The sequence below is a fragment of the Oncorhynchus keta genome, chromosome 32 (assembly GCF_023373465.1).
Source record: "Oncorhynchus keta strain PuntledgeMale-10-30-2019 chromosome 32, Oket_V2, whole genome shotgun sequence".
In the NCBI taxonomy this organism is placed as follows: domain Eukaryota; kingdom Metazoa; phylum Chordata; class Actinopteri; order Salmoniformes; family Salmonidae; genus Oncorhynchus; species Oncorhynchus keta.
In genome coordinates, this window is record NC_068452.1 from 24,926,022 (window position 1) to 24,948,233 (window position 22,212).

The 22,212-nt window shown below is 44.8% G+C and overlaps 2 protein-coding genes across 2 annotated transcripts; both read right to left on the reverse strand.

Moving 5' to 3' along the window:
- Nucleotides 1-146: 146 nt before the first annotated feature.
- Nucleotides 147-12,710, reverse strand: LOC118365408 (non-receptor tyrosine-protein kinase TYK2-like). Its single transcript, XM_035747580.2, has 24 exons — nt 12,542-12,710; nt 11,744-11,952; nt 9,827-9,950; nt 7,980-8,112; nt 7,671-7,834; nt 7,083-7,467; nt 6,766-6,951; nt 6,344-6,501; nt 6,152-6,269; nt 5,829-6,012; nt 5,560-5,678; nt 4,840-5,016; nt 4,481-4,568; nt 4,056-4,183; nt 3,695-3,830; nt 3,167-3,318; nt 2,894-3,044; nt 2,672-2,763; nt 2,322-2,514; nt 1,970-2,088; nt 1,550-1,722; nt 1,323-1,440; nt 1,060-1,170; nt 147-966 (listed from the first exon to the last, which is right to left on the reverse strand). Exons 2-24 carry the CDS (start codon nt 11,925-11,927, stop codon nt 826-828), a joined length of 3,534 nt encoding a protein of 1,177 aa, XP_035603473.1. The 5' UTR covers nt 11,928-11,952; nt 12,542-12,710; the 3' UTR covers nt 147-825.
- A 3,862-nt stretch (nt 12,711-16,572) lies between these two features.
- Nucleotides 16,573-22,211, reverse strand: LOC118365410 (hsp90 co-chaperone Cdc37-like). The gene is made up of 8 exons (XM_052491032.1): nt 21,897-22,211; nt 21,368-21,649; nt 21,056-21,161; nt 20,858-20,973; nt 20,342-20,464; nt 19,738-19,920; nt 17,555-17,626; nt 16,573-17,371 (listed from the first exon to the last, which is right to left on the reverse strand). Exons 1-8 carry the CDS (start codon nt 22,005-22,007, stop codon nt 17,231-17,233), a joined length of 1,134 nt encoding a protein of 377 aa, XP_052346992.1. The 5' UTR covers nt 22,008-22,211; the 3' UTR covers nt 16,573-17,230.
- Between the last annotated feature and the right edge of the window lies 1 nt (nt 22,212).

Sequence of the window (22,212 nt, forward strand, 5' to 3'; positions counted from 1 at the left end):
GGACCTTAGCATGTTTATCATACCACATCTGAGTAGACAGTTTGCTCAAGTTGGCAAACAGAAGTGCTTTGCACTCAACTCTCCTTTTTTTTAAATAAATACACAATTGATCATTTACATTCGGTTAAAATGTTACAAATGATGAACTAACAATTCACAACCTGGATTTTTTGGAGCTTTGGACAAATTTATTAAAACACCGTCAAGGGGTACAAATGCTTCATTTTCAACATTCGCCCACTCAAACATTGAATACATACAAACATAGGGAAAAACATGATATGATACAATAAAATCAGTAAATGTTTTATATTTACACCAATACAGAAATAAAGAGAAACGGTTGGTAATATACATGCCTCAATTGAAGTGTTATATTAATCATGTGAACATTATGAGTGACAAATCATGTGGAACGACAGCTCCTCTCCTCTTCTGGATAGTAAATATTTCATATGAATGGGATCCTCCAACTCGGGCTAAAATGTAGAACTTAATTGGATCAGTCATGGAACATGGACCCGATTCTCCACCCGAGACAGCACTATAGCTGCCATTCAGGGAATTTCACACCTAAAAAAATAATATCTGTCACATCAAAATAAAACAAGTGCCATCACTAAGGGCTCATCTATATGAATGAATGGATGAGAATGACTAAAAACCTGAGTTCCTATTTATTAATACAAAGAGCAGTCTACTCCTTCAGAACAGACAGAGGGCACTGTGGTGCAGGGTGTGGTGTAGACTCTAGAGTAGACTTATGTAGCAAAGTGTTGAGGTATACAGGAGTAAGGCCAGCTGGCCTGTGAAAAAGTAAGGTTCTCATTGGCTAATTTGGGCCAGCCGCACATTGGGTTGCCGTTCGTATGTCTTGCGAATCGCTTCGATGGACTCAATGAGGGATTTGAAAGATGGCCGTCTCGCGGGGTCAAAGTCCCAACAATGCTGCATCAACATGCGGACCTGTTCAAAACAAAGACAGGTTTGTTCCCCTAGGTGCATCTGGCTTACAGAAATAATGAAGACTGTGTGAGAGTGTTTAGCTGTATGCTTTACCTCGCTAGGACAGTCTCGGGGGCAGGGCAACCTATTGTGTTTCTCCAGCAGCTTGATCAGCACCATCACCGTCATCTGACCCTTCACTATACCCATCATCTGAAAGAACTTCTATTAAAAAAAAAACACATTCAAAACACACACGTCACAATTAATACACTCAGCAAACCGCACAGACTGCATCACAATTATGTAAAGGGTTGGTGGCCTTGGTTAAATGGATCATGCAGATTTAGACGGAGACAGAGGGTGTCGTTTCGTACCACTGGAGGGCTCTGACGATATTCACAGTGGGTCAGGACCTCATAGAGCGTCACGCCAAAGGACCAAATGTCTGAAGAGAAGGAAAATTTGCTCTCCTTCAGACACTCAATTGCATACCTGTAAAATAAAGTCAAAGGTTACCGTAAGATACCTTTTAATGCACACATCTGGACTCTAAATTAGCAGCCCAGAAGGGAAGTAATTGCTCAATGGCTCCAGGACTCACCAGAACACAGGACTGTCTCCATTCTCACGCACACGGTAGTAAACATCTCCCTCTGGGATGTATTTGGTAAGGCCAAAGTCCCCGATCTTCACCAGATGCTCATTCTCCACCAGTACGTTCCGGGCAGCCAAGTCCCGGTGGATGTATCGCTTCGAGTGCAGGTAATCCATCCCCTTAAAAAGGAAAAAAAGCCAAAAGAGCAGGAGGAGAGATGAGGGAGACCAAGGTGAAAGAGTAGCAGTTAGAGAAGAAAATAGAGTACTTTAATCTATTGTTGTATAAAACAATACTCCAATATTGGATAGCAAATCTTCAACTTGAACCTAAACAGTGTACCTGCTACAGAACTAAACAGAACCCTAGAAGGAATCTAGATTACATATATCTTTATATTACCCCCCAGTGCAGTGCTCGTCTCACCTGGCAGATCTGCTGTGCAAAGAGGAGGCTGTGAGCCACGCCCAGGCGGTGTTTAGCTAGGTACTCTCTGAGGCTGCCCAGAGGTAGGAACTCCATAATCAGCTGCACAGTCTGCCCTCCTGTGGAGACAACGAAATAGGCATTTACTTCAGTCACTCATACATACAGACGCTACCCTACACATGTAAATGTGAACAGATGCTGGAAACCCCCCACACATGAACATGTCACCTGTAGGAAGGAGCCAAGCAAGAAATGTAATAAACAAGCATTGTATGAAAATGAGACTGCCAGTCATATACAGCAGGTGGATGACAGACAGGTGAGCTTGACTGGATCGCATGCCACTCACCCAGCTCAGAGCAGCAGCCCTTGTACTTGACTATGTTGCTGTGGTAAAGAGACTTGAGGATCTCAATCTCCTTCATCCAGCCTTCATGGAGATGGCTGCCTCCCTCATGCTTCAGGGCCTTCACTGCTACATAGTCCCCTGTCCCGTCGTTGGCTGGGTCATACACATAGAGAATCACCTTCCCAAAGTGACCCTGGAGACAAAGGGAGAGAGCACAAAGAATTCTCTCAGTTAGAGGGAGGCCAGGGAATAATGTTTTACATAACGCCAGTAGATCACAAAGCACAACAGAAGATCAAGAGCACAGAGGGGTTTATAAGTCATGTTGTCCTGCGGAGAAATTAACTCACCTCTCCTAAGTCCCGGATCTTTTTCAAGTAGCGTTTGAGGAAAACGTTGGGGTCAGCGTCCGGGAGAGACTCCATGGGAGATATGTCAGGATCTGATCAGAAACCGGGAGAGCAACATTAAAGCAACACTAATCAATCACGAAAATGTGGTCAATCTAAATGCTAGAAGAGGAAACGGAGAGAAACAGACTGTGATTCAAATAATAAAAGGAGAGGACATACTCTTGATCTGTAGTTCAGTGAGGTCTCGAAGCACAGTGCGGAAGGACGGCCTCTCCCGGGGTTCGTAGGTCAGACACATGCTAATGAAGCTGGCCAGTTCCTGCGACGAGGGCTCGGTGAGGCGACTCCGCGTCTCGTAGAAACGCTCTTTCTGTTGGCAGGAAAGAGGTCAGGGGTCAGTATGAATCACAGGCATGGTAAGAGGATGGCAGATAATGAGTTATGATTAGAGGGAGGAGAATTGAAGGGCAGTGACAATAGGGTTGTAGGTACCTCAGTGAGCGTGCTGCCACTCATGGGCAAATCTCCATTGTTGCAGATCTCCAGCAGTGTGGCTCCAAAGCTCCACTGGTCGGCAGCACTGCCGAATGGGGCACCGCTTGGCACACACTCCGGGGCGATCCATGGGATTCGCTCGACACGCTCTGTAGGGCATTGAGACAGTCTAAGTCAGACCAGGCTATATAATACCACTACATTCAGTAGGTTCATGAATCACATGGTCTCACAACAAAAACTAAATAACCTCTAAAGCCTTCCTGCTAAGTGTCAATATGATGGCAAGTGCAAGACAACCAGGAAGTGGGCCGCACAGCAACCAGGAAGTGGTTTGCACAGGGCTTCTTGTGACTCAATCTGATCTAAAAGAATGAAGACCAAGAAAAACCACCAGAGACGAAAATTGAGGGTTGACAAAATAACTCACTGTAGAGAGATTCTATGTATCATGTAGTGGGTGTTGCCCAACATGGAAGTGGTCTGGTAGGAACTAACTGTTTTATTGTTCGAGTAGGAACTAACCTTCTCTGGACAGCACGTTGAGGGCAATGCCTGGGTCGCTCAGCTTGACGAAGGGAAAGGTGCCCTCCTCCAGACCACGGCGAGCCACCAGAATGTTTTTAGCACAGACATTACCATGTACCAGTTGTTTAGTCTCCTGCAGTAACCAGGTGGTATAGGTAACAACATAAAGTACATTCAGGACACTCAATAGTGGGAGATGAGGGTTGGCAATACATTAACTATGGACACAAGGGTTTAGAGTTTGAAACGGGACTATCACAGAGGACAGGAGATCAACATCCTAAAAGATCATTGTTTCATACAATGAGTGAGGAGTAATCTTAGTTTGTTGTGATGCGAGGGTATCAGGCTGACTTACGAGGTAGCTCAGGGCACTGGCCAGCTGTTTGGCTACAGTAAATTTCCACTGAGGCGTGACCAGCGCCCTTTCCCTTCGCAGGAACACATCCAGAGGCCCAAACTCCACAAACTCCTCCACCATGATGTCTGCAGACAGGTCAAATACAAGGATTATTATCTAGGATCACACCACTTACTGTTAGAGATGACTGACACTTCACTGTATTGAGTCTAATTTTAAGGCTACGGTTTGGATGAGAGTCAGGCTTGTGGTTGTACTGTACACCAGTCCTGTTGCCAAGTAATTCAAACAACCAATACAATTAACCTTCTGGGAAGGAAGTGTCAGTGCTGAAGCAGGAAGTTTCTAACCCACTGTTCCTATATATATAAGTTGCACAGCTGAATGAGGAAGTGAGGTTGAGTAGTGCCATGGTGACTTACTCTCAGATCCTTTGACAGACACTCCGTGTACAAAGACCAGGTGACTGTGAGATACTTGGCTCATCAGACTGGCTGTTTCAAAGAACGCCTACGAGAGGACAGGAAAGAGGAAGGATTATCAGGACATTGTAAACAAAGGTTCCCATTTAACAGAGTCTACCGTGAAAACGGTAGCTTCGAACCAACAAGGTAACCGTTGTGTGATTGAGGCAAACTGGGTTGGAACCTGGGATGGTGTTATCGCACAGAGCTAAAGTCCAGGCATTATCACACCGAGCCAGTCTTCAGGTCACAGGTAAGGTTACTCATCACGCAATCAATTCCTGTAAGAGGATAATGATACATTAATGGTAACTCACTAACGCTATGTCCTTGTGGCTCTGGTCCAAGATCTTAAGAACCACTCGGATCTCTTTGCGATCAGTAAGATTGTTGTTCCACTTGTCCTCCTCATCCTCCTCCTCCTCGACTCCGCCCCACACCAACAGACTGCCAGAGTAGATGTTGGTCCTGGTCCCGCGGCCCAGATGCTGCTCCTAAGCACAGGGACAACCAGACATACAGCCATTTTAGAAGTACTTGGGTACAAACCGGACAAAGATAGAGAAGAGCATCAGTGTTCAGTAGGGAAATATGTATTGGAATTTAGTGAAACTGGGAGGTACTGTTGCAAAGGTGTGCCCTACTGAACATAACCCAGGAGAAACACACACAAAGAAGGGCGCTGACAGAGAGATATATAGAAGAGAATCAAATCAAATGTATTTATATAGTCCTTCGTACATCAGCTGATATCTCAAAGTGCTGTACAGAAACCCAGCCTAAAACTCCAAACAACAAGCAATGCAGGTGTAGAAGCACGGTGGCTAGGAAAAACTCCCTACTAAGGCCAAAACCTAGGAAGAAACCTAGAGAGGAACCAGGCTATGAGGGGTGGCCAGTCCTCTTCTGGCTGTGCCGGGTGGAGATTACAACAGAACATGGCCAAGATGTTCAAATGTTCATAAATGACCAGCATGGTCAAATAATAATAATCACAGTAGTTGTCGAGGGTGCAGCAAGAATGCCCTCTCTCTCACCTGGGTGATCTCCTTGTCTTTGATCTGATGGAACCTCAGCTGAGTCAGACAGAGGGCCACAGAGTCAGGCTGAACACACTGGTCCGCACCCTGCCTCATCACCAAGAGGTTGGACAGTTCTGCAGCACACAAACACTCATTTAAATACAGTATAGGAAAACATGGACACACAACACAACCTTACAGAATAACATCTCTGTACATATGTTGAGCTGTGGTATGTTAGGGGCAGAACAACACCAATGCACATCTATGAAAAAAACACTAACCTGCAGGTCGGGGTTGGCAGCATTTCTTCACAGTGAAATTGTCCGTGCCAGACTTGAGCACTAAGGTCTTGAGGCTGTCGGTGAGCTCCTTGACACTGCAGAACTCTCGGTCCCAGCCTTCCAGAGAAAACACTGAACCACTATGCAAGATCCTGAACTGCTTGTGGATTGCAGCTTGTCCATTCTATAGGAAGCCAGCAAAGACACACACATGCATCCAAATATATAACTTCTAATGACATTGTATTGCTTTTCACATTTTCAGACTCTACATTTTACATGTGCCTCGTCCTTCAGGGCTTGGTGCGGAGGCGCCCGTTTACCTGACTCTTGTTTAGAACAGCTAATATGATGCGGTGGTAGTCGAGGACGCTCCAGCGCACAAGAAAGGCTCCCTCTTCAACTGCTTCCTTCCTCAGTCTCTGCAGCACAAAGTCATCACTGAAAAAGACAGTCAGAATTGTAGTGGGAGCCAGGGCAGTGTGTGTGTGTGTGTGTGTGTGTGTGTTACTCACTTCATAGGTCCATGGAGACCATTGGTGGCACTGAGCACTACTCTGGGCGGAGCCACCTCGTGACACAGGTAGTGGTGTGCGTCTGCAGTAAGCCGGAAGTAGCCGTCCAGCAGGGAGACGAAAGACAGAGCCTCAAGGCTGGAATTCATTTGAACCTCCTGCACACATATAAACATATCATCCTCAGACAACACCACCTACACACATTTCAGTCAGATACTCCGCTTCCGTACAGACATCATATAGTAAGATGCAACTTCACACACAAACTTAACTTGAGATCTGCACACTTGACTTAGGTTTTTGCATAAATCATGCAATGTTGTCAATGGAGGATTTGCACAAAACATGGAGCTACGTGTGTGTATCTCAAGATAGGTTTGGGGCCCAACAGAAAGCAGTTGAGAGGCAGGTGCTCGAACCATAGAGACGTTGTCCTGTTTAATGATGCTGACGTTGGCTCCAGTGATGGTGATGTGGGAGATTTCCGGGAAGTCGCAGAAAGACGTCCATATGTCAGAGGATTTGGGTTCTTGCTGGAGGGGCGATTGCTTCACACTTTTCCGATTCCCTAAGTAATCGTTCCCAAAGTAACTGTTGGCCTGGGCCTAGAATGGATAGACACAACTTACAGAGCATCCCACAGAAGGCACACTACGCGAAACACACAAAGGCAACTCACAGTTCTAACTAGCAGTCAAAGAGCTTGATAGACATCCAATGAGACAGACAGAAATACCTTCTGCACTGTGATCTTCCTCCACTGAATCCCCTTGGTACCAGACACCATGACCTCATGCATGACCTGAGGGCCAAAGTTCCCAGGGTCAGAGGCCCCGTGGGCGTGGCTGGTGTTGAGGTAGGAGCCGCTCCCGTCGCCCCCGTCCTTCCTCAGCTCCAGTTGGGCCGCGAGGAAGGTCTCGGTACCGAAGCGGGGGGCTAGGTGCTCCAGAGTAGACAGGTATTTATACATGACCTCCTGGGAGCCCAGGCGTCCTACGTCCACAGTGTGCTCCTGGAAGGTCCTCACGAAGTCAGCAAACACACGCCGGATACGGATCTTGGTCAGGAAGTTGTCCTTCGCTATATGTTTGGAGAAGGATCTCGGAATGCAGCGCAGGAAGCTACAGTATGGCAAGGGGAATATGGAAGTCAATCAAAACATTACGGCTGCGTATGTAAAGGCACTAGTTTCCCTCTATAATGCACTAGTTTTGATAGTGAATAAGGTGCCATTTTCAACACAGCCTCAGACTATAGTAATGTCTGAAACCTTGTCAAAGCCCTTCCTAAACAATGCACCCATCCCCTCTGACTCATGGCTTACCTGACAGACTTGGCCACTTCCTGTAGCGTGCAGCCTGAGCACAGGGCCTGGTGAGAGAGGTGCAGCACAGCCATCCCCAGACTCTCATTCTTAAAGCGACTCAACTCTTCTTTTCCTTGAGCATCCTCCATCGGCGTGACATCATTCACAAAATCAAACTTTGCCTAAGAGAAACAAAAGGGAAATGAGGTTTTTCACAATATGAAAACGTCCGTGTGACACAGGAATATTATGTTAATGCACACTTCCACAGGAATATATGAATACAAACACATTTTGGATAAAAACACGCCTCTTTCTGAAACTCACCTGGCAGAAGAGGTATTCCAGGGAGGTCATTTCTAGTAGAGGTGAGCCCCTGTGCTCTGTCCCTGACCGTGGGGCATATCGCGACACTGACGGCTCCGCCTCACTCAAACCATGCCAATTCCGAAAGTAAAACCTGGGAACCGAAAGAGACAATTCCCTATATAAATATACCTGTACATAAAAGCATACAGTGCATAATCTCTCACACACACACACACACACACACACACACACACTGTGTTAGGTTAGATTACTCGTTGGTTATTACTGCACTGTCGGAACTAGAAGCATTTCGCTACACTCGCATTAACATCTGCTAACCATGTGTATGTGACAAATAAAATTTGATTTGACACACACTATAAAAACAAACAGTTGGCTGGTATGCCCTCGCCCTTCTGAGCAGTCAGCTGTGAATGCCCTCACCTGCTAGTACAATTATGCTGACTGGGATTTGGGTTCTGACCTTCCACAGGGTGTCGGTACAGAACAATGCTGATGCTTCTCTGGGTTCTGATGCCCCACAGGAAGTCCGCTCAGAACAATGCTGATGCTTCTCTGGGTTCTGATGCCCCACAGGATGTCCGCTCAGAACAATGCTGATGCTTCTCTGGGTTCTGATGCCCCACAGGAAGTCCGCTAAGAACAATGCTGATGCTTCTCTGGGTTCTGGTGCTCGACAGGATGTCCGCTCAGAACAATGCTGATGCTTCTCTGGGTTCTGGTGCTCCACAGGATGTCCGCTCAGAACAATGCTGATGCTTCTCTGGGTTCTGATGCTCCACAGGATGTCCGCTCAGAACAATGCTGATGCTTCTCTGGGTTCTGAGGCTCCGCAGGATGTCCGCTCAGAACAATGCTGATGCTTCTCTGGGTTCTGACCCTCCACAAGATGTCCGGTCAGAACAATTTTGAGGTAGTCGGGTGTGCTATTTACAGATTGGCTGTGTACAGGTGCAGTGATCAGTAAGCTGATGCTTAAAGTTAGAGAGGGAGATATAAGACTCCAGCTTCAGAGATTTTTGCAATTCGTTCCAGTCATTGGCAGCAGGGAACTGGAAGGAAAGGCGGCCAAAGTAAGTGTTGGCTTTGAGGATGACCAGTGCAATATACCCGCTGGAGTGCGTGCTACGGGTGGGTGTTGCTATGGTGACCAGTGAGCTGAGATAAGGCGGGGCTTTACCTAGCAAAGACTTATAGATGACCTTGCGCCAGTGGGTTTGGCGATGGATATGTAGTGAGGGCCAGCCAACGAGAGCATACTGCATACATATACATATAGAGCATACATGTTCGCAGTGGTGGGTAGTATATGGGGCTTTGGTGATAAAACGGATGGCACTGTGATAGACTTACATCCATCACAGAATGCTGATGCTTCTCTGGGTTCTGACCCTCCACAGGATGTCCGGTCAGAACAATGACGATGCTTCTCTTTTCAGGGTTTTAATTTCCTTTTCCTCTCTCTTCACACACTTCTGGTCATACAACATGAATCTTGACTGGGAGTGAATCTTGGTGGAATAGTACTCGTTTTACTCCGAATGATTTGTGATTATTTTGATGCACGCACCACATTCAGGTATTCTTGTTGCTGTCCACAATAAAAAAATTGACCTCAGAAATGTGCGTCTTCTTTCTTCAGACAAAGATAACACTCTGACCTGAGTGGGTGCAGTGTCCAGTTGCGCCTTTCCAAGAGCTCTGAGTTGTTGGGAACGGCAGGGCTAACTGAGGTAGGCTGAACAGCCAAACTAACGGGACTCAAGGGAAAATGAAGGGAGTGTGAGGGAAATCTAGGTAGAAAGGAGGGGACGGGATGGCCTTTTTTAAACACACACACTAACCTCATGCGATAATGGAGTGTCAGGCTTGTCTGCTCTTTTGGGTTGAAGAAATGGTTGGGACTGTACCAGCAGTGGGATTCAGGGTCATACAGGGAAAACAGGACATGGCACAGTGGAGTGATTCCTAGGGGGACAGATATATAGGTCACACACACCTTGGATACACCCTTTCAATGACATACAGTGCATTCGGAAAGTACACAGACCCCTTCACTTTTTCCACATTTTGTTACGGTACAGCCTTATTCTAAAGTGGATTACATTTTTTAAATGTCATCAATCTGCACACAAAACCCCATAATGACAAAGTGAAAATTGTTTTTTAAACATTTTGCAAAAATAAAACAAATACCTTATTTACATAAGAATTCAGACCATTTGCTATGAGACTCGAAATTGAGCTCAGGTGCATTCTGTTTCCATTGATCATCTTTGATCAATTTTATACAACTTGATTAGAGTCCACCTGTGGTAAATTCAATTGATTGGACATGATTTGGAAATGCACACACCTGCCTATACAAGGTCGCACAGTTGACAGTGCACGTCAGAGCAAAAAACCAAGCCATGAGGTCAAAGGAATTGTACATAGAGCTCTGAGACAGGATTGTGTCAAGGCACAGATCTGGGGAAGGGTACCAAAACATTTCTGCAGCTTTGAAGGTCCCCAAGAACACAGTGGCCTCCATCATTCTTAAATGGAAGAAGTTTGGAAACAGGACTCTAGGACTCTTCCTAGAGCTGGCTGCCCAGCCAAACTGAGCAATCGGGGGAGTAGGGCATTGGTCAGGGAGGTGACCAAGAACCCGATGGTCACTCTGACAGAGCTCTAGAGTTCCTCTGTGGAGATGGGAGAAACTTCCAGAAGGACAACCATCTCTGCAGCACTCCATCAATCAGGCCTTTGTGGTAGAGTGGCCAGATGGAAGCCACTCCTCAGTAGAAGGCACATGAAATCCTGCTTGGAGTTTGCCAAAAGACACCTAAAGACTCTCAGACAATGAGAAACCAGATCCTCTGGTCTGATGAAACCAAGATTGAACTCTTTGGCCTGAATGCCAAGCATCATGTTTGGAAGAAACCTGGCACCCTCCCTACGGTGAAGCATGGTGGTGGCAGCATTATGCTGTAGGGATGTTCTTCAGCAGTAGGGACTGGGAGACTAGTCAGGATCAAGGGAAAGATGAACGGAGCAAAGTACATTGTTGATGAAAACCTGCTCCAGAGCACTCAGGACCTCAGACTGGGGCGAAGGTTCACCTTCCAACAGGACAACGACTAAGCACACAGCCAAGACAATGCAAGAGTAACTTCGGAACAAGTCTCTGAATGTCCCGATTGAACATCTCTGGAGAGACTTGAAAATAGCTGTTGAGCGACGCTCCCCATCCAACCTGACAGAGCTTGAGAGGATCTACAGAGAAGAATGGGATAAACTCCCCCGATACTGGTGTACCAAGCTTGTAGCATCATACCCAAGAAGACCGAGGCTGTAATTGCTGCCAAAGGTGCTTCAACACCGTACTGAGTAAAGGGTCTGAATACTTATGTAAATGTGATATTTCAGTTGTTTTTTTATACATTTACAAGCATTTCTAAAAACCTGTTTATGCTTAATCATTATGGGGTAGTGTGTGTAGATTTATGAAGAAAATAAACGATTTAATCCATTTTAGAATAAGGCTGTAACGTAACAAAATGTGGAAATAGGGAAGGGGTCTGAATACTTTCCGAATGCACTGTAAAACCCAGATGCCTGGAGTCATCAACTCAAACACACCCTTACGTGCCAGGCTGCCAATGTCCTCAAACAACAGAACACCCCACAGCTAACCTGAATGCCCTAAATTATTGCTCAATACTCAAATAAAATATTGTTTCTGTTTCATTAACACAATAAATGGCACTTGTTCTTACCCACAGTCTGTGCTGCAGAGATTGAAAGCTCCTCGGCTGTCACTTTACCCTCTGTGTGGGTCAGATAGCGCTCCCCTCCCTTGGTCCAAAACAGATAGACATGGACACCTGGTCCTTGAGGAGGCTCACACTGGCCTGTGGATGACCCTGTCCTGGTACTCTTGGAGCGGCCACTTCGAGACATTATGGACCAGGCTGAGTCACTACACCTGTCACAGGGAGGAAGTAAGAGAAAAGTATTTCCCTGTAATCAATTACATAGTAACAAATCCAGATAACAATTAAGGACATGCGTTTTATACTTTATACGTGGGTTTTTGTTCATATCAACGACAAAAAAAATATACTAAAATACAATGTAAGCCTTATTGTAGCAAGTAATCACATCTGGATCAAATAGATTTGTTACCATGTAATTGTTCAGCATTATTACCATGTTCTGAGAACTCGCGATATGATCCAATATTTTCTAGTAAGGCCTTCCGGGTATTGCACATGAATATCAGTAAAGACGAACATTTAACGATAACATGACACGAAAATCCGGATTTAATTTATCCAATGTTCCTACGTTTTCAAATATATATTTTCACCAATACATTAATCACTTCGTCATCGACCTGATTGCTCACGGAGATGGTGGAATATAGCCTACTGTGTACTGTAAACAATTGTAAACCAGAGGCATAAAGCCCACTTCCTATAATACTGATATAGTATGCTTTATCCGCCAATGCTGGAATAAACCCGGGTATTTGTAAATTGTATTGCACATTTGTCAAACTACAGGTTTCTTACCATTTAGTTGCGTCCCTAAAACGTGTAGTTAGAAAATCCAATGCAGGTTCAACCGAAGTCCACTCTTATGATTTCCTAAAGCGTGTTTCCCCTACTCCTACGCATTCCCGTGAAGCGCACAGATCGAGAAGTCAGCTACAAGACGAAAACACCGAGACACGTTTGGCCACTCCCCTTGAACCAGCTGTACTACAGTAGGCTTGTGGGATAGCTCAAATCAAATCGTATTTGCGTCGAATACAATAGTTGTAGACCTTATTGTGAGATGCTTACTTACAAGCCCTTAACCAACATTGCAGTTCAAGAAATACACTACCGTTCAAAAGTTTGGGTCACGTATGCATTTATTTGTTTTCCATGAAAACATACATGAAATTAGTTGCAAAATTAATAGGAAAAATAGTCAAGACGTTGACAAAGTTATAAATAATTATTTTTAATTGAAATAATAATTGTGTCCTTCAAACGGCTTTCAAAGAATCCTCAATTTGCAGCAATTACCGCTTTGCAGACGTTTGGCATTCTAGTTGAGGTAATCTGTTTGTTGAGATAATCTGAAGAGATTTCACCCCATGCTTCCTGAAGCATCTCCCACAAATTGAATTGGCTTGATGGGCACTTCCTACAGTACCATATGGCCAAGCTGCACCCACAACAGCTCAATAGGGTTGAGATCTGGTGACTGCTGGCCACTCCTTATAGACAAAATACCAACTGACTGCTTCTTCCCTAAATAGTTATTGCATAGTTTGGAGCTGTGCTTTGGGTCATTGTCTTGTTGTATGAGGAAATTGGCTCCAAATAAGCGCCATCCACAGGGTGGCACCCCCAGACCATCACATTGCCACCACCATGCTTAACAGATGGCATCAAGCTCTTCTCCAGAATCTTTTCATTTTTTCTGCATCTCACAAATGTTCTTCTTTGTGATCCGAACACCTCAAACTTAGATATGTCTGTCCATCACCCTTTTCCAATCTTCCTCTGTCCAGTGTCTGTGTTATTTTACCCATCTTAATCTTATATATTTTTTGGCTAGTCTGAGATATGGCTTTTTCGTTGCAACTCTGCCTAGAAGGCCAGCATCCCGGAGTCGCGTCTTCACAGTTGACGTTAAGACTGGTGGTTTGCGGGTACTATTTAATGAAGCTGCCAGTTGAGGACTTGTGAGGCATCTGTTTCTCTAACCAGACTCTAATGCACTTGTCCTCTTGCTCAATTGTGCACCAGGGCCTCCCACTCTATTCTGGTTAGAGTCAGTTTGCGCTGTTCTATGAAGGGGGTAGTACACAGCGTTGTACGAGATTTTCAGGTTCTTGGCAATTTCTCGCATGGAATAGCCATAATTTCTCAAGAATAGACCGACGAGTTCCAGAATAAAGTTATTTGTTTCTGGCCATTTTGAGCCTATAATCTAACCTATAAATGCTGATGCTCCAGATACTCAACTAGTCTAAAGAAGGCCAGTTTTATTGCTTCTTTAATCAGGACAACCGTTTTCAGCTGTGCTAACATAATTGCAAAAGGGTTTTCTAATGATCAATTAACCGTTTAAAATGATGCACTTGGATTAGCTAACACAACGTGCCATTGGAACAGAGGAGGGATGTTTGCTGATAATGGGCCTCTCTGTACGCCTATGTAAACTCAGCAAAAAAAGAAACGGCCCTTTTTCAGGACCCTGTCTTTCAAAGATAATTAGTAAAAATCCAAATCACTACACAGATATTCATTGTAAAGGGTGTAAACACTGTTTCCCATGCTTGTTCAATGAACCATAAACAATTAATGAACATGCACCTGTGGAACGGTCGTTAATGACACTAACAGCTTACAGACGGTAGGAAATTAAGGTCACAGTTATGAAAACTTAGGACACTAAATATGCCTTTCTACTGACTCTGAAAAACACCAAAAGAAAGATGCCCAGGGTCCCTGCTCATCTGCATGAACGTGCCTTAGGCATGCTGCAAGGAGGGGTGATGACTGCAGATGTGGCCAGGGCAATAAATTGCAATGTCAGTACCTTGAGACGCCTAAAACAGCGCTACAGGGAGACAGGACGGATAGCTGCTGATCGTCCTCGCAGTGGCAGAACACATGTAACAACACCTGCACAGGATCCGTACATCCGAACATCACATCTGCGGGACAGGTACTGGATGTTAACAACAACTGCCCGAGTTACACCAGGGACGCGCAATCCTTCCACCAGTGCTCAGACTGTCCGCAATAGGCTGAGAGAGGCTGGACTGAGGGCTTGTAGGCCTGTTGTAAGGCAGGTCCTCACCAGACATCACCGGCAACGTCGCCTATGGGCACAAAGCCACAGTCGCTGGACCAGACATGATTGGCAAAAAGTGCTCTTCACTGACGAGTTGCGTTTTTGGCTCACCAGAGGTGATGGTCGGATTTGCGTTTATCGTCGAAGGAATGAGCGTTACACGAGGCCTGTACTCTGGAGCAGGATCGATTTCGAGGTGGAGGGTCAATCATGGTCTGAGACGTTGTGTCACAGCATCATCGGACTGAGCTCGTTCTAATTGCAGGCAATCTCAACGCTGTGCGTTACAGGGAAGACATCCTCCTCCCTCATGTGGTACCCTTCCTGCAGGCTCATCCTGACATGACCCTCTAGCATGACAATTCCACCAGCCATACTACTCGTTATGTGCGTGATTTCCTGCAAGACAGGAATGTCAGTGTTCTGCCATAGCCAGCGAAGAGCCCGGGTCCCATTGAGCACGTCTGGGACCTGTTGGATCGGAGGATGAGGGCTAGGACCATTCCCCCTAGAAATGTCTGGGAACTTTCAGGTGCCTTGGTGGAAGAGTGGGGCAACATCTCACAGCAAGGACTGGCAAATCTGGTGCAGTTCATGAGGAGGAGATGCACTGTAGTACTTAATGCAGCTGGTGGCCACACCAAAAACGGACTGTTACTTAGATTTTACCCCCCTTTGTTCAGGGACACATTATTCCATTTATGTTAGTCACATGTCTGTGGAACTTGTTCAGTTTATGTCTCAAGTTGTTGAATCGTATGTTCATACAAATGCACATGTTAAGTTTGCTGAAAATAAACACAGTTGACAGTGAGAGGATGTTTCTTTTTTTGCTGAGTTTAGATATTCTATTAAAAAAAATCTGCTCTTTCCAGATACAATAGTAATTTACAACATTAACAATGTCTTCACTGTATTTCTGATCAATTTGATGTAATTTTAATGGACAAAAAACGTGATTTTCTTTTAAAAAACAAGGCCATTTCTAAGTGAAAACTTTTGAATGGTAGGGTAGATGTAGACCTTATCGTGAAATGCTTACTTACAAGCCCTTAACCAACAGTGCAGTTCAAGAAAATATTTACTAAATCAAATAGTAAAAATAAAGAAGTAACACAGTAGAATAAACATAACAATAACGAGGCTATATACAGGAGGCAAGGGTACTGAATAAATGTGCGGGGGTACAGGTTAGTCGAGGTAATTTGTACATGTAGGTAGGGGAAAGTGACTATGCAAAGATGATAAACAGCGAGTAGCAGCAGTCTCAAAACAAAAGCGGGGTCAATGTAAATAGTCCGGGTGGCCATTTGAAGCTGCTCAGGAGCCTTTTGGACCTAGACTTGGGTGACAGAGTCTTTGACAATTTGTTGGGCCTTCCTCTGACACCGCCTGGTATAAAGGTCCTGGACGGCAGGAAGCTTGGCCCCAGTGATGTATTGGGCTGTACGCACTACCCTCTGTAGCGCCTTACGGTCAGATACCGAGCAGTTGCCATACGAGGCCGTGATGCAACCAGTGCTCTTGATGGTGCAGCTGTAGAACTTTTTGAGGATTTTGGGACCCATGCCAACCCGTTACAGTCTCATGAGGAGAAAAAGGTGTTGTCGTGCCCTCTTCACGACTGTCTTGGTGTGTCTGGACCATATTAGGTGGTTGCACTAAGCATTATAATGCAATGAAAGACGGGTGAAACTATCTTACAATGTTTCTAATAAATCTCAATTCAATAACACCCTATCCTGACTCATGTAAACCACATCAGTGATATTTTTAATAGCAAATAATACTCAAAAGTGATTATCCCATCAACTTAAAAGTTGATGTGAGGTGACACCTGCTGGTCAAATTAAGGAGAGAAAACAATGAGCAAAAAGGTCATAAGGGGCCAGTACACTGGATTCAAAATGTCACATGTTGATATGATTCAATTTCAACCTCAGTTACTAGGCTATCCCACGTTACATCACTATGTATAATTCTATCACATCAAGAACTAAAATCCTGCCATGCCTATCCCTATACACGTAGAACCAGTAGTGAGACTATTGAATGAAAAAGAGAAACAATGTTCCCCAGCAACTGAAAGCACACAAATACAAGGTAAACAACAGATTGGCTGGCTGGCTGACACACACACCCAAAGAGACTATGTACAGGCACACACATGTTTAAGAATACAGCTTCACTAATAAAAGGCCCAAGCAAGAATTATGTTTAAAAAAAGAAAAGCATTCAGCAAGTGATATTGGTGTGATACTGTTGTCCACAAAGAGTGGACATCAACACAGAGAGGTTACACTGTTCCAAAGCGTTAAGGAGAAATTCATGAAAAAAACATTGGGAGTAGCAATAGAAGACTACATAGATGAAAATATCATCATCGTAAAGTCAATTCATGTCAATCATTCTATCTTCTGTTCGCCCATCTCCTTATTCAGCTCTTCATAAGTAGCGTCTTCCTCCTTGTCGTCTCCCTCGTCTGCCCGTGAGTTAGGGACCCAGAGGCCAGAGTCGATGCATCTCTTCATGTGGACCTTAGCCTCCTGACGGGTGGGAACAATGACATTCAGAGCACCAGTTTGTAACAACTTCAGGAGGTTTTGTGTCACTATTCAGCGTGCCTTTACATTTGTAGAACAATGTATGTTGTCGGTATGCTTGCCCTGAGCACGTGGAAGACAATACAACAAAAGAAACACAGGAATGGATTTGGTTTTGTAACCTACCGTTGGGTCCAGCTTCGTGATGACAGTCTGCAACATGGCAATGTCCTTCTCGTCAAAACATTTCTGCATCTCCTACAAAAAGGACAAAATCTATTTTTTAAATTTCACCTTTATTTAACCAGGTAGGTTAGTTGAGAACAAGTTCTCATTTACAACTGCAACCTGGCCAAGATAAAGCAAAGCAGTGCGACACAAACAACAACACAGAGTTACACATGGAATAAACAAACATACAGTCAATAATACAACAGAAAAAGTCTATGTACAGTGAGTGAAAATGAGGTAGGATAAGGGAGGTAAAGGCAATAAATAGGCCATAGAGGCTAAGTAATCACAATATAGCAATTAAACACTGGAATGATAGATGTGCAGAAGATGAGTGTGCAAGTAGAGATACTGGGGTGCAAAGGAGCAAAAATAAATAAATAATAGTATGGGGATGAGGTAGTTGGATGGGCTATTTACAGATGGGCTATGTACAGGTGCAGTGATCTGTGAGCTGCTCTGACAGCTGGTGCTTAAAGTTATTTTTTAAATTTTATTTATTTATTTCACCTTTTTAACCAGGTAGGCAAGTTGAGAACAAGTTCTCATTTACAATTGCGACCTGGCCAAGATAATGCAAAGCAGTTCGACACATACAACGACACAGAGTTACACATGGAGTAAAACAAACATACAGTCAATAATACAGTATAAACAAGTCTATATACGATGTGAGCAAATGAGGGGAGATAAGGGAGGTAAAGGCAAAAAAACAAACAAACAAAAAAAGATGATGAGGAGGATGATAATGAGGAGATATGAGTCTCCAGCTTCAGTGATTTTAGAAGTTCGTTCCAGTCATTGGCAGCAGAGAACTGGAAGGAAAGGAGGAAGTCAAAGGAGGAATTGGCTTTGGGGGTGACCAGTGAAATACACCTGCTGGAGCGTGTGCTACGGGTGGGTGCTGCTATGATGACATGTGAGCTGAGATAAGACGGGCTTTACCTAGCAAAGACTTATAGATGACCTGGAGCCAGTGGGTTTGGCGACGAATATGAAGGGCCAGCCAACGAGGGCATAGAGGTCACCGTGGGTAGTATATGGGGCTTTGGTGACAAAACAGATGGTAGTGTGATAGACTGCATGCAATTTGCTGAAGTCAAGGATCTGTAGGATAGTCCATTTTGTTTTACGAGGGTATGTCTGGCAGCATGAGTGAAGGATGCTTTGTTGCGAAATAGGAAGCCAATTCTAGATTTAACTTTGGATTGGAGATGTTTGATGTGAGTCTGGAAGGAGTTTACAGTCTAACTAGACACCTAGGTATTTGTAGTTGTCCACATATTCTAAGTCAGAACCGTCCAGAGTAGCGATGCTGGACGGGCGGGCAGGTGTGCGCAGCGATCGGTTGAAGAGCATACATTTAGTTTTACTTGCATTTAAGAGGAGTTGGGAGGCCACGGAAGGAGAGTTGTATAGCATTGAAACTCGTTTGGAGGTTAGTTAACACAGTGTCCAAAGAAGGGCCAGAAGTATACAGAATGGTGTCGTCTGCGTAGAGGTGGATCAGAGAATCACAAGCAGCAAGAGCAACATCATTGATGTATACAGTGAAAAGAGTCGGCCTGAGGATTGAACCCTGTGGCACCCCCATAGAGACTGCCAGAGGTCCGGACAACAGGCCCTCCGACTTGACACACTGAACTCTTATCTGAGAAGTAGTTGGTGAACCAGGCGAGGCAGTCATTTGAGAAACCAAGACTGTTGAGTATGCCGATAAGAACGTGGTGATTGACAGAGTTGAAAGCCTTGGCCAGGTCGATGAGTACAGCTGCACAGTATTGTCTCTTATCGATGGCGGTTATGATATCGTTTAGGACCAGAGCGTGGCTGAGGTGCACCCATGACTAGCTCGGAAACCAGATTGCACAGCTGAGTAGGTAAGGTAGAATTCGAAATGGTCAGTGATCTGCTTGTTAACTTGGCTTTCAAAGACCTTAGAAAGGCAGGGTAGGCTAGATATAGGTCTGTAGCAGTTTGGGTCTAGAGTGTCTCCCCCTTTGAAGAGGGGGATGACTGCGGCAGCTTTCCAATCTTTGGGTTTGTTAACTTGCAAAACCAAAAACAGAGATAGGGATGATGATTATGATGGAAGGACGGTGCTAAATGAAGGAGGTGCAGCAGTAGATGTCCTGTACCTCAGGTAGGGACTCATACACCTCAGCAGGATCTAGTCCTCCGGGCCCCAGGCGTTTCTGTCTCTCCTCCTCTTCGTACTCCTTCATGGCCCTCTCGATGCGAATCTTGGCCCTGCCGCGCACCCTCCCCTTAAAGGACTCCAGCTCATCATTGAAGGCATCCTGATACTGCTGATCTGCAGTCTGAGAGAGGGAAATATAACTGTCTACAGTGCCTTGCGAAAGTATTCGACCCCCTTGAACTTTGCGACCTTTTGCCACATTTCAGGCTTCAGCTGTAATCGCAGCAAAAGGTGGCGCTACAAAGGTGGCGCTACAAAGTATTAACTTAAGGGGGCTGAATAATTTTGCACGCCCAATTTTTCAGTTTTTGATTTGTTAAAAAAGTTTGAAATATCCAATAAATGTTGTTCCACTTCATGATTGTGTCCCACTTGTTGTTGATTCTTCACAAAAAAAGACAGTTTTGTATCTTTATGTTTGAAGCCTGAAATGTGGCAAAAGGTCGCAAAGTTCAAGGGGGCCGAATACTTTCGCAAGGCACTGTATATGCTTTGCTATTGAGTGCAAGTGGGAAATGTATCACCTTTACACACAAACAAACCTTTATCTTGGCGAAGAACTGACGGAAGCAACCGCGGGGATCCACCTTAAGGCTCTTAGCCAGCTCCAGGACGAACTGCATCACTATAGTCTGGTGGGCCACCTGCTCCATCAGCGCTTTCTTCTACAGGAGGAAAACATCAACAGGACACTGACATTAACCCTTGTCTATGCTCATCTGTATCAAGAAAAGGAAACTGCATGTGTACTTCGTACTGAGGCATGTTTGGGCAAATAAAGAGGATCTGACGATCACTTACTAACCTACTTCATAACCTTCTCTACACCAGGATTGTGTTCATTATGCACCAAATGTAAGAAGATGGACTGAAACAGGAAGGGTCTACCTGGACTTGTTCAACAAGAAACACTATCGTTTTCTGTTTCAAAACATTTTGCTACCCTGTGCCCTACTGAATATGACCCTGATGAGTGTCCTCTGGAATAATGTATAGTGGATGAAATCCCTCATGGGTTATTAGAGGTGAGGTTTGTCGTATTACGGTTCTGCACTCACCTCCTCCACCTCCAGGTCAATGCACATGATGACTAGGTAGTTGGCAGTCTCCTCACACACCAGGTGAGGGTTGTCTGATAGGTACTTCTGGCTGTCGTCCCAGCGTTTCATCATACCTGACAACAGAGACAGATACCATGGCCATGACAACTACCCACAAAGAATGGGGACAACAAAGAATGGGATAATGACTCTCACCAAAGTGTTTGATCTCTTTCTCATACTTCTCCACGAAGGTCTTGTGTTTCTGCTCTTTCTGCTCCTCGGTGTCCTCCTTCACATCTGGCTTAACATTCATAACACTCTAGGAGAGACAGAAGGAGAGACAGAAAGAGAGAGAGAGAGAGAGAGAGAGAGAGAGAGAGAGAGAGAGAGAGAGAGAGAGAGAGAGAGAGAGAGAGAGAAGAGAGAGAGAAAGAGAGAGATCGGAGTGGGGCAAGACAAGTGGCATCAGCAAATAACCATCACCATCAGCCAGGGTGCACCAGTGGTTCCACACACTAAACCCACCTTGCTGAAGCCCTCCTTGCAGAGTGTGTCTACGCTCCATGGCATCTTCTTCTCTTCCCGCCGGTGGTCCTCCAGTTTCTTCTCCCAGTCTCGCTCCTCCTTCTTCAGCCTCTTCTCCTCGGCCTGTGCCTTGCTCAGCTCGGCTTTGGCATCGTCCGTGACTGAACTGGACAGATTCTTGGTCTTCTTCTGTGCTTCAGTCAACTTGCGCTTAGATTCAGCTAGCCCCTTCTCCAGGTCCTCACCAGCCTTTATGAACTGGTCCATTCGTTCCACACGCGCCTAGGTGATGGTGGGGAGAGGGGTCAGGACAAAGGGATCTCATCGAGGATAAGTAGATATACAACACATAACGCTAAATGTTATGTTTATCTTTCCATTGCGTTTATCTGCGAAAGCAGGCTGTTTACATAACGTAGCTAGCTACAGCATCTGCAAATCTAGAAAGCTAGCTAATAATGTGATAATTAGCTAACTTACAGAGACCAAGTAGCTATCAAATGCATCACTCTAATCGACATAACGTTACCTCATGTCTCCATTTGAAAAGGCTGGGTGTATCGATGTTTGGATGAGTGTCATCTTCATCATCTGAAACCTCAATGTGGTCCCACACGCTGTAGTCTATCCTACTTGTCATTCTAGCTACCTAGCTAGCAGGCTACAATTTGCTTGAGGCAAGAGCACGTTAAAAGTGAAAATAATCGATTTTAAATTAGCTAACTTAAAACCTTGTTAGAAATTATATCGGTAGATAATATATTTACTATTGCTAAACAACAATAGTGCACAATGTAGCATTAGCTAGCTCAGGAAGAAACCCTGGAAGTTTCCGTTTAGACGTA